The sequence below is a fragment of the Podarcis erhardii genome (genome assembly GCF_964252035.2).
Source record: "Podarcis erhardii genome assembly, chromosome: Z".
Taxonomy (NCBI): domain Eukaryota; kingdom Metazoa; phylum Chordata; class Lepidosauria; order Squamata; family Lacertidae; genus Podarcis; species Podarcis erhardii.
Window position 1 is genome coordinate 42,112,242 of NC_138504.1, and position 16,422 is coordinate 42,128,663.

At 48.2% G+C, this 16,422-nt stretch overlaps 2 protein-coding genes across 15 annotated transcripts in view; one reads left to right on the top strand and one right to left on the bottom strand.

Moving 5' to 3' along the window:
• The window catches only part of EHMT1 (euchromatic histone lysine methyltransferase 1), a 143,311-nt gene extending 135,844 nt beyond the window's left edge, over positions 1 to 7,467 (top strand). For all 13 annotated transcript variants that reach the window (XM_081847448.1, XM_081847452.1, XM_081847457.1 and 10 more), the window contains 3 exons: positions 708 to 786; positions 2,333 to 2,508; positions 5,669 to 7,467. In XM_081847448.1, the coding sequence (XP_081703574.1) occupies positions 708 to 786; positions 2,333 to 2,508; positions 5,669 to 5,861 (448 nt within the window). In that variant the 3' untranslated portion in view covers positions 5,862 to 7,467. The remainder of the gene's footprint in view (positions 1 to 707; positions 787 to 2,332; positions 2,509 to 5,668) is intronic.
• The window catches only part of SLC31A2 (solute carrier family 31 member 2), an 833,895-nt gene that overhangs the window by 163,075 nt on the left and 654,398 nt on the right, over positions 1 to 16,422 (bottom strand). The gene's annotated exons all lie outside the window — the stretch shown is intronic.

Genomic DNA, 16,422 nt, shown 5'->3' on the forward strand with positions numbered 1-16,422 from the left:
GATGGGAGTTGTGGTCCCAAAACATCTGGAGGGCCGAGATTGGGGATGCCTGGTATAGAGTAATGGAGGCTGCTCTACTGGGAAAATGGAGCCCAGGCTAAGCAACACTAGTCTGCCCTCAGCCAGCCATCACATGCCTGTCATCCTACTTAGAACCAGCCCAGGATGTGCTGGCCTTGCCTGTAAGCTTCCTCTTGTTTAGTCTCAGTGTTGTTCCCATGTAGAACTCAGCAGGGCAGAGCAGGACAACATGTTGGCATCACTTGTCATTGCCTCTGCCCCCCCCCTACTGTTGGTCTCCCTGCCATCTGCCCTACCAGTCCCAATGGGCACCAGCAAATGCCTTCAGCCTTTTCGGACCCAGGACCCTATTTTAACCCGAATATGCATTTGGGGACCCATTTATTGATCTCTTACCATGTAGTCTAGCTTCTCCTACAGTTCATTAAAGGCCACTGCTCTGGAGTAACATGCCAGGCTGTGGCTTTTTGCTTCTGGGAACAAGAGTGCAAGCTGACCCCATGAGGGGAGCAGTCATTCAGGTCACCCAAAACTTGTCAAAATGGAGAGGACCGGGTTTTGGGGTGTTAAGGAAGAGGCTGCCTTGGAAGGAGGTTCTTTTGAATGCATCAACTACCATATGTCCAAATCTGTTGCAAAAAAAAAGGTCATTAGTCTCCAATTCTGGTTTCTCATTTCTCCCGCAGGTATGTTGGAGAGCTAATTTCTGATTCAGAGGCAAATGTACGGGAAGAAGACACCTACCTTTTTGAACTTGGCGACCAGGTAGTAAATTTGAAGGGCTCGCAGGACAAGCAGAAAGTGCTAAAACAAATTCTGCCTCTTCCCCCACCCCACCCCCCATTTCATCATCTGTAAGTTGGTGTGACAGGAAGCTCTTCTCGCCTTTTAGGAAAAGCAAAACATCCTGTAGAATTGGGAAGGGGAAAGGGCTGAGAGACTCAGGGGACAGATGATGGGGGAAACTGGGACATCTTCTTCTGGGCCACCAGCTCATAAACAGCCTCTGCTGAGCACGACTCTTTGCCCAAAGGTGATTTGTGGGGGGGGGGGGGGAACGGACAAAGATTAGTTACCAAGGATTGTATCCAACGCTAGTCCTGCTCAAAGTAGACTTACTGAAGAATAACAGACACTATTTAACTTGGATCCAGTAATCTCAGTGGGCCTACTCTGAGTAGAACTTAGTTGGGTACAACCCTGAAAGGCAAAATGGCTCATGCAGACCCACTTCCACCATGGGGCATTAGTTGGAAGCTGCCTCTTAATAACTTTTAATTCAGCTGTTTTGCTTGTTCTTAAGGCCATATCTACTATGAATTTAAAGCAGCGGGACACCACTTTTAAACAGTCATGGCTTCCACCAAAGAATCCTGCGAACTGAAGGTGTTAAGGATGCTGAGAGCTGCTAGGGACACCTACTCCCACTCACAGAGCTACAATTCCCAAAGTGTTTTAACAGTCAATCCTTCTTCCCAAGGAATTCCGGGAATAGTAGAGGAGGAAGGGTCAGCATAGTGCAAATGCATCCCCTCCGCTCACAGGGTACTCTGGGGATTGTACCTCTGTGATGGGAATAGGGAGTTCTCCTAGCAGTACTCTGCACCCTTAACAAACTATAGTTCCAGGATTCTTTGGGCAAAGTGGTATAAAGATGCTTTTATTGTATACTGCAAATGGGACCTTGCTCTCTATTGAATGAAAAGTATTCGGGGGAGGGGGATGGAAAATGAGACATATTTGATCCTGTTTCCCAACTCTAGGAACTGTAGCTCTGTGAGGAAGAATGTGGGGGGGTGGGGTGGGGGTTTCTTCTAGCAGTACTCTTGCACCCTTAACAAGCAACAGTTCCCATAATTCTTCAGTGGAAACCATGACTTTCAAAGTGGTATAAGTTACAGATAGGTAGCCGTGTTGGTCTGCCATGGTCAAAACAAAATAAAAAAATTCCTTCCAGTAGCACCTTAAAGACCAACTGAGTTAGTTCTAGGTATGAGCTTTCGTGTGCATGCACACTTCTGTGTGTATCTGAAGAAGTGTGCATGCACACGAAAGCTCATACCTAGAACTAACTCAGTTGGTCTTTAAGGTGCTACTGGAAGGAATTTTTTTATTTTGTTTTGAAAGTGGTATAAGAATTGCTTTAAGTACATGGTGCATACGGGGCCTAAGTGAGTGGCTAAAATACCTGCGCAGGATAACTCTTCAAATAATTTCCTCCAGCTCCAGCAGAGACTGATTTTACATGGAACAAAAACTCAAGTCTAATCAGAGGTTCTCTCTGTCCCGTCCCGTCCCCCCACTTCCTCAGAACAAAGACGTGTACTGCATAGATGCCCGCTTCTACGGCAACATCAGCCGCTTCATCAACCATTTCTGCGAGCCCAACCTGACCGCCGTACGAGTCTTCATGTCCCACCAGGACCTGCGCTTCCCCAGAATTGCATTCTTCAGTACCAAGAATATCCAAGCGGGAGAAGAGATTGGGTATGTGTAAGAGGAAGAGAAGGAAATGGCAGGAATGGAAAGCAGGAGGAGGAGGGAGGAAGAAGAGTTGCTTAAGCTCAGGGATGGAGGCAGCCCTTGGTCTGTCAGGGGCAGCCATTCCTTCAGGGATAATATTTATGTGCTGGGGGATCAGATTGTGGGCATCTGTGGGTATAGTGCCTGTACATCATGTCTAATCTCCCAAGTGCTAGAAACTCACTCTTTGGGGGAAGGGAGCGGATAAGTGCTGGGAATTGGGATTATGGTTCATCAGTTCACGGGGAGGGGAATTGCTCCCCCTTGACCTCCTGTCCCATCTCCATGGACGCCCATGGGTCACATGGTAGTAGTGGGGAGGTCTGAAACCAGCAGAGGTCTGGGTCAGAGCCTACCCATTTCCATCTCCCTGTTCTGTAGGTTCCTTCTCTTTGGGTTGCATTCAACAAAACAAGTTCACACTCGGACCATACATTCAATGTGCATTTCATTGAATCATGGAACTGCGGAGTTGGAAAGAACCACAAGGGTCATTAGTTCAACCCCTCTTGAACCCACAACCCCAAGATTAGAGTGTCTCATGCTCTATTGACTGAGCTATATGAAAAGCTCATGGCTTTTCATGGCTTTTCTGGATCTGCTTTCAAGCCTTCCTCCAGCTCTGTGCATGTGTTGGCCTTCTTCAGATCTGCGCATGTGTGTTCATGCCCTCACCCCTTGCCCCAGCTTACTCGCACAGAAGCCATGAAACAGATGTTGAGAAGTAACACTAAAAAGCAAATCAATCTACATAAGGAGGCGTCTGTAACTTCCTGCTCATGGGAACCCATTGCACCACAGTAACAGACTATCGGCTATGCATTCTGAAGGTCACAGGCAGCGTTCGAAATTAGCTGGGTGCCATTTGCACTTTGTGACCAGCAACTGGCCTTTTGAGACTGTCTGGATGCCACCCTTGGCCCCTAGCATCTCCACCTGCCTGGCTGCAGCAAAAAGATGCACGTCTTTTGCTGCTGGACTACCCCACAAAACACCTGATTCACCTGGCAGCACAGCAGCAAAAGATGTGTTGTTGTTTTTTTACTGCCAAGCGAATCAGGTGTTCTGCACTCATCTTTTGCTGCTGCCCTGCCCTGCAGAACACCTGATTTGCCCAGCAGCAAAAAATAAAAAATACTTTTTTTGCCATCGCCGCACTGCCAGGCGAATCATCTGGTCTGGTAATGCGGAAGAAGGAAGAAAAAAGTGCCTAGACATTTTGTTTTGGTGCCCACAACCTAGTTCCCACATGGCTCCTAGCTTTCCTATCCAAGTTTCTAACACTGGTCAGAGGTTCAAACCCCTGGTATCTCCAGGTAGGACTTGGAGAGACTCCCAATCTGAAACCTTAAGGAGATGCTGCCAATCAGTGTAGACAGTACTGAGGTTGATGGGCCAATGTTCACATTATAAGGGGCCATGACTCAGTAAATGCAGATAGTTGCTTGTTCAACTATTTTTTGTGGTTGGGGTATGGGCTTGGTGTGGGGGAAATGAATTTTGAAGGTGTGGGGGTCATTAATAAGCTTGAACTGAGCTTGATTAAGCTTTCCTAGCTTTCTGCTGGCTCTTAAGATTCTGTTTCATTTTTAAAATGTATTTTGCACTTCCCTTTTAAAAAATCACTGTATTCCTTATTTATATTGGAACCCAACTTGGAAAGTTTTTCTTTTAAAAGTCAGTATTATAGGAACAGACAAATCTGCCTAATTACTGATTCAGACCATTGGTCCACCCAGCTGATTACAGTCTACACTAGGCATGGCCAAACTTGGCCCTCCTGCTGTTTTAGGACTACAACTCCCATTATCCCTAGCTAACAGGACCATTAGTCAGGAATGATGGGAATTGTAGTCCCAAAACAGCTGGAGGGCCAAGTTTGGCCTTGCCTCGTCAACACTGGCTGGTGTAGTCTTCAAGCTGTGCATATTCCATCAGCTTAAGTTGCCATTCTTCTTTAATTCGAATCTCGCTCACTTTCCATTTTTGGACTAACAAAACACGGGCCACAGTAGTGGCATACATTTTTTGACACCTGAGAAATTCTGTCTGAATTATCCCCAGTAAAAAGGACTCTGGTTTTTGAGCGAAGGTCCTTTTAAACTTGTTTTTCAATTCATTATGGATCATTTCCCAGTACCCTTTTACAAGTGCATCACAAATAGAAAAAATGTTCCCTCGATCTCCTTGCATCCCCAGCACTTATCTGATTCAGTCTTATACATCTTAACAAGTCTACTCAGAGCTAAATACCATCTGTAAATCATTTTCATGTAGTTCTCCTTCAAAGAATTAACATGCCGTGAACTTCAAATAACTATAGGTTTAGTGCAGGCTTCCTCAACTCTCAACTTCCTCCAGGTGTTTTTGGCCTACAGCTCCCATGATACCTAGCTGGCAGGACCAGTGGTCAGGGATGATGGGAATTGTAGTCTCAAAACATCTGGAGGGCCGAGGTTGAGGAAGCCTTGTCTAGTGTTTCCATCCAAGCTGATCCTTAAAAGAACTACTAAACCCTTCTTCAGGCAGTCACCCCCACTTTGGCTTTTGGCCCCACCCACTTCATACATGAGTGGGACGCGGGTGGCGCTGTGGGTTAAACCACAGAGCCTAGGACTTACTGATCAGAAGGTCAGTGGTTCGAATCCCCACGCCGGGGTGAGCTCCTGTTGCTTGGTCCCTGCTCCTGCCCACCTAGCAGTTCAAAAGCACGTCAAAGTGCAAGTAGATAAATAGCTACCGCTCTGGCGGGAAGGTAAATGGCGTTTCCACGTGCTGCTCTGGTTTCGCCAGAAGCGGTTTAGTCATGCTGGCCATATGACCTGGAAGCTGTACACCGGCTCCCTCGGCCAATAAAGTGAGATGAGCGCCGCAACCCCGGAGTCGGTCACAACTGGACCTAATGGTCAGGGGTCCCTTTACCTTTACTTCATACATGTAGCCCTTGGGAGACTGCTTCGAAGGAAGTGGGGGCCTCAGTCGGTTGGTGGGGGAGCCCATTCCCCTGTGCTGTTTTTGGTGGTGGTGGTGGTGGTGGTGGAATCAACTGTGTGGCTTCCTCCTGTGTATATTTGCCCAGAAGTACAACTCTCTAACACTCTCTCTCTCTCTCTCTCTCTCTCAGGTTTGACTATGGCGATAGGTTCTGGGAAGTCAAGGGCAATTACTTCAGTTGCCTGTGCGGCTCTCCCAAGTGCCGGTACACCAGCGCCATCCTGGCTCAGAGGCAGGCCAGCACTTCCTCATCCCAGGAGGTATTGGAGAGCAGGCTCCCTGACACGAGCTCTACAACAGCAGTGGCAACAACCTCCTTTTGAGGGCTTTCTACACACATAGAAAGAAAAACAAAACACCACCACAGATTGTAAGATATTTCTTTTTTATATATTTTCGAGAAAGGAGACTTCCCCCTCCCGTTAAAAAAACCCAACACAAAATACCACCCCACAGCCCTGCAGCAGTCCAGCGTTGAGGCGCTGCTATTGAGTGTTACTGGAGAAAGGAACCAGGCACCTTGTGCTTCGTCACAGATGACGCAGGTCCGCTCTGCTTTCTTCTTGCACCCACAGCAGACCAGGAAGTAGCTGGCTTGTGAACCAGGGGCAGCTGCTCTCATCCTTCCATGCTGAGAGGCCCTTTAGAGGCCTCTCTTAATGTGATCCCTGTTCTCCGAGCCAAGGAAGAGGTCTTCCGCCCACCCACTTGATTCCCCCTCCTGAAAGGACAAGATTTGAATGGACTGCTGATGTTGCATCTCTCCAGTTGTAGTAGAACTCTGAATACTTGATGAAATGTGATGATGATTACGGTGATGACGATTTCTTGAAGCCAAACCCACCTCCTTGGCACAAGCACCGGGGCCAGCTTAACCTTTGCAGGCAGACCTTCCTTTCTCGCTCATCGTCCGAGGATTGAAACGGAACTTCTTTCGAACAAGGTGCCTGCCTTAGCCAGCGTATTTGCTGTTCTCCGTCACAACCTCTTAATTATTTGTCCAAGCCTCCCAGAGGTTCTCCCAAGTCCAGATAGGGGCTTCTCCATTACAGAGAGTTTTCGTTTTTTCCAGTGTTTCGGCGCAAACACCCCTATCGTGCAATGGGAGGCTTGGAAGGATTCCTTATGTCTTACATAACACTAACTCTGGAAAAGGAATCGAGGATTTTTTTGGTTTGTTTTCCCATACGGAGAAACTGGCACTTACAGAGAGGCCCTCTTCCAGGCAGTTCCTGAAGCAAAAGCTCAGCCTGGGCACCCCTGAGAACATGGTGGCAAATGTGGTCTATCTGTGCCATCACCGTTTTTCCGATTTCATTCATTTCCTCCCCATGACTCCCCATGTAAAGCTACAGATTGTGAGGTTGACGGTTGGATTGAACTGATTTCTCTTGTACCATACTGGGGGGAGCTGAACAGAAAAGCAACTCACCCGAGCAACTCAACGGTGCTGATTTTAGTGTGATTTTTTTCTCACTACTACGTAAAATGAAATTTTCAATTGTATAATAAAAAGAAGAAAAAAAGAAAAGAACAAAGTGATCTTAGTATAAAATGCAGGGACGACAAAACCCACAAGACCTTTTGTTAGTATTGTAGTGGGAATAAAATCTGTCATCACCTTTTGTGCGGTGGTAAAGCAGATAATCTTTTTCCCCATTTATCTCTTAAATACTGTAATTAGTGCAGTACCAGGTTTGGGGACTTTTTTGTTTTGTTTTTTGTGGGGTTAATTTTTCTTTTTTGGAGGGGGAGGGGTGCATCTCTTCTAAACCGTTCATATTGCTGGGTGGTCTTTTCCCCCCTTTTCCTTTCTGTTAAATGTTTTTTTTTCCCCCTTTTTTTTTTTTGAGTTTCAGAGGTTCCCACCTTTGGGCTCCTGTCATTTCCTTGTTCTGTTTTCAATGAATCAATAAAAAGTGCATTAAACATTTTGCCCCCTTTGGCCTCTTTAGTCTTTACTAGATTAAATTTTTGCAATACTTCCCCTTGCGCTCCCTACTATGCACAGTTTTATTCTAGTTTAATTAATCCAGGAACAATATCATCCTCAGAGCAGGGTTCACTGTGCAGCTATATCACTTGTTTATAAGCAGCTCAAAAATCAGGCAATAACAATGGCATTTGAACATTTCTGCAACTTTTTTTTAGGTGCTCATAGGACTTTGTGTTACGTTTTTGTATTGTGTTCCCAACAAAAACCCTGAAAGGCAAGTCACTCATGGCTGTCCTCTAAATCTGAGGCTGAGTGGCTTGTCAGACACCACCTCCTGCAAGTGGGATTCCAAGTCTAAATTAGAAAGTGAAGAGAGTTGCAGGTGGGTGTGCACACATATGCGACTTTATAAGAGAGAGACAGGCAAAGCCCCAGACCTTAACGAAATGATTACTTTTTCTGTGCCTCTGAAAAGGGCATAAAGCTTTTCTTGACTGTTATTTACCTTCTCCATTCATTGCCTTCTCCAAACCATAACTCAGTGCATCACAATCTACAAGTAACAACTGCTCAGTGGTGCGGCATCTACTTTTCATGCAGAAAGTACCAGGTCCAGTCCCTGGTATCTGCAAGTAGGACTGGGAGAGACCCGTGCCTGAAACCCTGCTTCCAGTCGACATAGTACTAAACTAGACGAATCAACAGTTTTGCTAAATATGAGGCAACTGCTGCACCTGATGCACATTTTCCCAGGCAGTTTGCCTTCCTTCTGTTTACCCAAACGTTCCTATTACCCATATAGGATTCTCTATTTCTGCCATTTGTATAATTCTTGTCCTGGCTATAAAGTGTGGATCATATGGGATTTTTAAAAAATAAAATAAGTAGCCCCACTAAAGACTACTCATCCACATGCACCTTGGCCAGCTGGAATGAGCTGCTTACGTTTCAGTGGGGTATTGGTGCTACTTAAGTGGAAGAAACTGAATTTAGGGAGATTTTATACTCTGCCACTGATGCGGTTGCAGGCAAGAGAGAATCCTAGTAATAGGAAGCTTTGCAGTAGGGGTGGGTAAACTCTAGGCCTGAAGGCTGAATGTGGCCCTCCAGACCTTTCTGGCCTTCTGAGCAACCACCACCATCTCAGCCACACCCATTCCCAGGCCACACCCACAACCAACCCTACTTGAGTGTCCTTTGCATGCCTGGAATCTGTCCTTGAACTCTTGCCTCTTGCTTCCCTGGGTGAAGGAGAGGGAGGGTTGTGTATAGAAACTAGCCTGCTGTAAAAAAAAGAGAGTAACATTTGTGGCCCCCAGAAGGCTGCCCAGAAAGGGAATGTGGTCCTAAGGCTGAATGCTTCCCCATTCTGGCATGTGAATAGTAAAGGTAAAGGGACCCCTGACTGTTAGGTCCAGTTGTGGCCAACTCTGGGGTTGCGGCGCTCATCTTGCTTTATTGGCTGAGGGAGCTGGCGTGCAGCTTCTGGGTCATGTGGCCAGCATGACTAAGCTGCTTCTGGCGAACCAGAGCAGCTCACGGAAACGCCGTTTACCTTCTTGCTGGAGCGGTACCTATTTATCTTGCACTTTGACGTGCTTTCGAACTGCTAGGTTGGCAGGAGCAGGGACCGAGCAATGGGAGCTCACCCCGTCACGGGGATTCGAACCGCTGACCTTCCGATCAGCAAGTCCTTGGCTCTGTGGTTTAACCTACAGTGCCACCCACGTCTCCAGTGGCATGTGAATAATACTGAGCTAAACTGAACCCTGTGGTCTGCCTTTGTCATGATGCTTTGCAGACTAAATAGTACAGGTTCCAGTTTGCCAATGGGTGGTTCCTATCTGCTGGTTTTCTTACCACCATTTCCCAAAACTTAAATATATCAGCGTGAATCTGAGGCTGGTGGGAGACCAGACTGCTGCTCTGCAAATGTCACTGGCAAAAAGCATTTTCACACACCAAATGGTGATGCTCTGGGGTGACAGTGGAGGCGGAGGCCCCGCCAGTCTGTGATGGCTTCCCCTAGGAGTAGCAGCCTCTTCCCATTGGCAAAGCTCAGGTTTGAGGAGGCCGCAGGCTATTCACAGCTGACTGCCCTCCTGCGCAGCCTCAGTCTACGCTTGTTTACCTTAAGATAGAAGAAAGTCCATTTGAATTGCAGTGAGTGGGATTCTTGCACTGCTTTTCTGCAACTGCTCTCAGTGTGGGGTAAGGCACAAAGCAATAAATATCCTGCAACTCAACTAAAAAACTGTGTTGTCTATAAGCAAAACAGCAGCAAGATCTGCCTGAAGGATCAGCCTTTTGTTGCCGTTCTCCCTTTGCTACTGGTGCCAACTTGGGGTGGTGAATCGTTTCCCACCTGAGGGCCCTGTTTTCCTCTGAGCCGTCTTCCAGGGGCCATACACTGGTGCTGGGCGAGGCCAGATGCAAGGGAAAATGGATGCAAAAGCAACTGGAGTTGTTATCCTTGTGCAGTGGGCTAGTTTCTATACATAGGCACACCTCTAAGATACAAGCAAGCAAAAGTCATTATTACAGTTCAAAGTCCACATTCCAGGCTTGCAAGAACACTCAAGGAAAAAGAAGGCTGGTGATGTAAGTGGTCTGGGGAAAGAATGTGGCCAAGGAAGGGGTGTGGTGTGGGGAGAGTTCCAAGGGCCAGATAAGAGAGGCCTGGAGGGCCACATTGAGCCCCTGGGCCTGAGGTTGCTAAACCCTGATCTAAAGACTGGAATGCAGGCTTTTTCATCCACTAGGAGGCTGGTCCCATTTTATGGAATAACAACAGCAAGGCCAAATAAACTGCTCATACAAAGCCCGTTGCAGATCTCTGATAATTTGTTGTTCCCAATTTGACATCCCCATAATTTGAAGCAAGGTTTAAATGCCAGCCAGTCTTAAGTTTAAAAGGAAATGTAGGATTGCATATAACTCCGAGCCAACCCATTGACATGAATGGACCTAGGCTAGTCATGTTCATTAATTTCATGGGGCTACTTTTGAGTAGGATTGGCTTTGCTTCAACCCTTTGGTTGTAGGGGGAGGAGGACACTTATTGAGAGACCCAAACCCACAAATGTTGACAATGATTCCCCCCTCCAAATAACCTGGGAATTGTAGCTCTGTGAGAGGAAAACTAGAGTTCCCACTGTTCTTGGGGATAAGGACACCATGTGCTTTAAATGAATGGTGTAGATTTACCTACAGTTTTCCTCTTCTACCTCCCACCACATACATATGTAAGTCTACATTGACTGGAGGCATGAACCAAAGGGTGAGAGCAAAAGGACTCTTGGCTGAAGGCAGAAAAGAGCACAAAGGGGTTTTTGGCCTGAGGCTCTCAGCTATGGGCCAGAGGCTGCTGTGCAAGCTATGAACCAATTGGAAGAATGGAGAGGGAAACGGTTGCATGCCAGTTAGAGAACCTTCCTGCCTTCCTGCCTTCCTTCCTTCCCCTCCTTTCCTTCCCTTTGCAGGCATCTTCCAATCGGGATTCAGGCCTCATCACGGGACTGAAACTGCCTTGGTCGCACTGGTTGATGATCTCCGGCGGGCTAGGGACAAAGGTGAGAGCTGTTTCCTAGTTCTGCTGGATCTCTCAGCGACCTTTGACACCATCGACCATAACATCCTTTTGGACCGTCTTGAGGGGCTGGGAGCTGGGGGCACTGTTATACAGTGGTTCCGCTCCTTCCTCCTGGGCCGTGTCCAGAAGGTGGTGGTGGGGGGTGAGTGTTCAGACCCCTGGGCTCTCACTTGTGGGGTGCCTCAGGGTTCTGTCCTCTCCCCCATGCTTTTTAATATCTATATGAAGCCTCTGGGAGAGATCATCAGGGGGTTTGGACTGGGTGTTCATCAGTATGCAGATGACATCCAGCTCTACCTCTCCTTTAAATCAGAACCAGTGAAGGCGGTGACGGTCCTGTGTGAGTGCCTGGAGGCGGTTGGAGGTTGGATGGCGGCTAACAGATTGAGGTTGAATCCTGACAAGACAGAAGTACTGTTTTTGGGGGACAGGAGGCGGGCAGGTGTGGAGGATTCCCTGGTCCTGAATGGGGTAACTGTGCCCCTGAAGGACCAGGTGCGCAGCCTGGGAGTCATTTTGGACTCACAGCTGTCCATGGAGGCGCAGATTAACTCTGTGTCCAGGGCAGCTGTCTATCAGCTCCACCTGGTACGCAGGCTAAGACCCTACCTCCCCGCGGACTGTCTCGCCAGAGTGGTGCATGCTCTAGTTATCTCACGCTTGGACTACTGCAATGCGCTCTACGTGGGGCTACCTTTGAAGGTGACCCGGAAACTGCAATTAATCCAGAATGCGGCAGCTAGACTGGTGACTGGGAGTGGCCGCCGGGACCACATAACACCGGTTCTGAGAGATCTGCATTGGCTCCCAGTACGTTTCCGAGCACGATTCAAAGTGTTGGTGCTGACCTTTAAAGCCCTAAACGGCCTCGGTCCTGTATACCTGAAGGAGCGTCTCCACCCCCATCGTTCAGCCCGGACACTGAGATCCAGCGCCGAGGGCCTTCTGGCGGTTCCCTCATTGCGAGAAGTGAGGCTACAGGGAACCAGACAGAGGGCCTTCTCGGTAGTGGCGCCCGCCCTGTGGAACGCCCTCCCATCAGATGTCAAAGAGATAAAGAATTACCTGACGTTCAGAAGACATCTTAAGGCAGCCCTGTTCAGGGATGTTTTTAATATGTAATGCTGTATTGTTTTTAATACTGATTGGGAGCCGCCCAGAGTGGCTGGGGAAACTCAGCCAGATGGGCGGGGTATAAATAATAAATTATTATTATTATTATTATTATTATTATAGTAGATGAGATGGAATTGATAAATGCACTCTGAAAATGATACTTGAATTATAAGCAATACATGCTGAGGCAGGATCCCCCTGTACCTGCAATTAACAGCAACTCTTTCCCCCCCTCCATTGTTTTCAGTACAATATGGTTCTTTCTTTCTTAAAATTGTGGTTTTCATCCTCACAATAACTCTGTTAGATAAAGTTAAGAATATGCTCAAGGCCACAGCATGATCCTCAGGGATTTGATCCTGGCTCTCCTGCAAGCCAGGCTTGAGACTGGATTTTGACAAGCCGTGTTTGTGAAATGTTCCCCGGCCCAACCCCAGCTGATGACATTTCTGGTAGCTGACTGCCATGGAGTTGAATTAAACTGGTTCAATTAACAGTTAATGGCAGCAGTTCATTGTTGATAATAAGGCTGTCTGGCTCCCGTCCCAAAACATGACAGAGACTTTTATTTCTTAAGTAATAAATCTTCACTGCTAATAGTATAGATTCAAGGGACGCGGGTGGCGCTGTGGGTTAAACCACAGAGCCTAGGACTTGCCGATCAGAAGGTTGGTGGTTGGAATCCCCGCGATGGAGTGAGCTCCCATTGCTCGGTCCCTGCTCCTGCCAACCTAGCAGTTCGAAAGCACATCAAAGTGCAAGTAGATAAATAGGTCCCTCTCCGGCGGGAAGGTAAACAGCGTTTCTGTGCGCTGCTGTGGTTTGCCAGGAGCTGCTTAGTCATGCTGACCACATGACCCGGAAGCTGTACGCCAGCTCCCTCGGCCAATAAAGCGAAATGAGTGCCCCGCAGGAACTCGCAAGACATTTTCGTCTTGCAAAGCAAGCCCATAGGGAAATTTGTTTTGCGAAGCGCCTCCAAAACGGAAAACCCTTTCGTCTAGCGGGTTTTCCATCTTGCGAGGCGTTCGTCTTGCGGGGCACCACTGTACCTCATCTCTGCTTCAAGCATCTGGGCTTGATGAGATGTGACCCTCACTTGTTCTGAGGCTACTCCAGCTGAAGAATCACACCCCACCACCCTGAGCTAATGAGTCCCACCTGGCCAGCTAGGGAGTTGGGCTGTGGGCCCTTGCCTGCCTCAGCCACCTAGAGCATACCTCCCGCTGCTCCCCACGCATCAGAGCCCACTGTTCATGCAGGCAGGGGTCCCTCTGGTTCCCCATCCCCTCTGTTGCCCCCATGGGTACTTTCTATGCCCCCAACTTCTCCATCCCCACCTTGCCATGGTGTGAACCACTCGCAGCTACAGCTCTCCCCAGAAAGCTCTTCCTCCCCCCCTTGTCTTGCCAGTTCATGACACTCTGCTTCTCCCTCTCTGACATCTAGAGCAGCAGGGGGGACATCTCCATCCATGAGTGCTAGCCTTTCATCCCCATGTCTGTTTCTTCTTCCTCTTCCTCGTCTGGGACTGCCAAGGGACCCATGGCACCAACACACAACTGCTATTTACTCCAGGTTTGGATTGCTGCCCCACCACAAGAGCTGAATTAGCATTGTGGCAGCCAACAGGCATCAACTAGGGTTGCCATGTGTCCGGGAAATCACAGACGTGCTCTCTTTTGGGGGGCCAACATGCCCATCTGGGGGATTTTTAAATTTTAAAGGAAATGTCTGGGTTTGGGGGAGATTACTATTATTATTATTACTATTACTAAGTGACGCGGGTGGCTCTGTGGGTTAAACCACAGAGCCTAGGACTTGCTGATCAGAAGGTTGGCGGTTCGAATCCCCGCAACGGGGTAAGCTCCCGTTGCTCGGTCCCTGCTCCTGCCCACCTAGCAGTTCGAAAGCACCTCAAAGTGCAAGTAGATAAATAGGTACCACTCTGGCGGGAAGGTAAACGGCGTTTTCGTGTGCTGCTCTGGTTCGCCAGAAGCGGCTTAGTCATGCTGGCCACATGACCTGGAAGCTGTACTCCGGCTCCCTCGGGCAATAAAGTGAGATGAGCGCCGCAATTCCAGAGTCAACAGCAACTGGACCTAATGGTCAGGGGTCCCTTTACCTTTACTACTGTTACTATTATTATTATTATTATTATTATTATTATTATTATTAGCTTGGGCGCAGGCTGCTCTGCATGCCATGGCCGCTGCCAGCCCAACATGGGGTAAAGGCGTTTGGGTGCAGTGGCCACCTCACACCTGCACCCGTGTTCCTCTTTCTCTGCTCGGGCTGACAGCGGCTTGCATTGTCTTCTTTTTTGCTCTTCAAGATACGGCAACCCTACATCAACAGAGTTCAATGACATATTCCCAACAGACAGAAAGCACTTGGAAATGGTGCAAAGCAGGGCTGGCGAGGAGTGTGTAGTTTGGGAGAGTTCCAAGGTCCCAACAGAGGGGCCTGGAGGGGCTGCAATCAGTCTCTGGGCATGAGGCTCCCCACTGTCATGTTCTGTTTTTCCCATGGAAAAAAACTGCAACACTGGAGGCAAGGCTGGTCAAAGGCTGCTGATGAACCACAGACATCTTGAAGTGAGCAACTTGCTCTGGGTAAGGCTGGGAGCAGACTGAGGCCTTCTGTCTCCAGACTTCTTCCTCCAGGCTGCACCCCCTTAAGAGAACTTCAGAGCCTTATAGGTCCAACCTTGTGGCCTTAAGACAGACACTTCTCTATTCCTATTGCACTCCCTGCACTGCCAGACCAGTGATGTGCACTGGGAGGCAGCTGGTGCCCATGAGGGTCCAGAGCTTTAGCCCCACAGACCTTGGTGGTCTGGAAGGTTCTCCAGCTTTCTAGTAGCCTTTGGCACAATTTTCGCCCTATCTTCTTCAGCAGCTGGGTCTGAGCCCTGGACCTGACCCATCTGCTACCTCTGCATCTTTGGACTGTGTCCAGATCTCTACTAGATTCGGGTCATGACACTTAACCCTGCTGTCAAGCATACTCAGATATGACTCCAGCAAAGCCCACCATCAGCTGTGGCTTCATCCACTATTGGCTGACGGCCCCTGGTCAGTGGTCCTTTCATGGGGGGGAAGGTTCTCCCACCATGGACATAGCTGGGGGGGGGGCAGCTGCCCTCATCAATACAAATCAAAAAGGCACAGCAAACTGAGATTCTGCCCCCCCCCCAACAAAAATCCTGGATACACCCATGTTCCCCACTGCTTTAATTGCATGAAAAATGAGAATTCTATAGCAGGAAGCTTCCCCCTGACAGATTGATGCCCAAAAGCTGGTTGAACACTGTTGGCTGACTTCGAACTGAGGTTGTTATTTTTTGCCTGGCCATGGCAATAGGAAAAATGAAATGAACATATCTTCCTGCCACTTCTCCTCTTTCTTCTCTTGCTGGTGTTGATCAAGCTTCAAGCTAGACTCTCCCCTTGGGAAGGCTGCGACCCAACACTTGGCTGTAAGCTTCTTGAACTGGTGTCTTGTTCATTGATTTCCTAATAGCCTGGTTTAGAGTAAAGCCTACCCTGGCCTTCTTGTCTCCTTAATTATCCTCTTCGGCACTTTGGGGAGTTAGCAGAAAGGAGGTTTGGTGAACTCTGCAAAGCTGCCCTCCTTTGGGGAGAAAGGTTGGATTGGCAAGATCAGCTCTTCACCTTGAGGAGCAGGGAGGAGGAAGCGTAGCCTGCATGGGGGTAAGCTAAGTCTTTGGGTAAACTGAAGATGGGTGGGAGACAAGCTACTCCTCTGTACTTCCCTGGGGAAGGAAGACCACTTGTGAGCTCTGTCAGCAGATGATCATTTCTATTGCCCTCTCCAAGTTTATGCTGTTCTTTAAACAGTGGGCTTTGAGGAACAGGTGACTGTTTAGGCTCATAAACTTCCAGGTGTCCCTGCCCTGTGAGGGGTGCATTACAACAGTCATGGCCAGAGCACTCTGGGACTGGTAGGGAGGCAAGGATTCCAGCAGTAGGTGGCACCAATGACAGGCAAAGGCAACTCCTAGTTTTGCCCCCATTCTTCCTCCCTGCCAAGTTCTACAAGGAACTAATAATAATAATAATAATAATAATAATAATAATTTATACCCCGCCCTCCCCAGCCAAGGCCGGACTCAGGGCGGCTAACAAGCAATAATAAAAACAAGTTGAATGAATACAACTTAAAAACAAGATTAAAATACAACATTGAAACATTAAAACAATTAAAATGTAGCCTC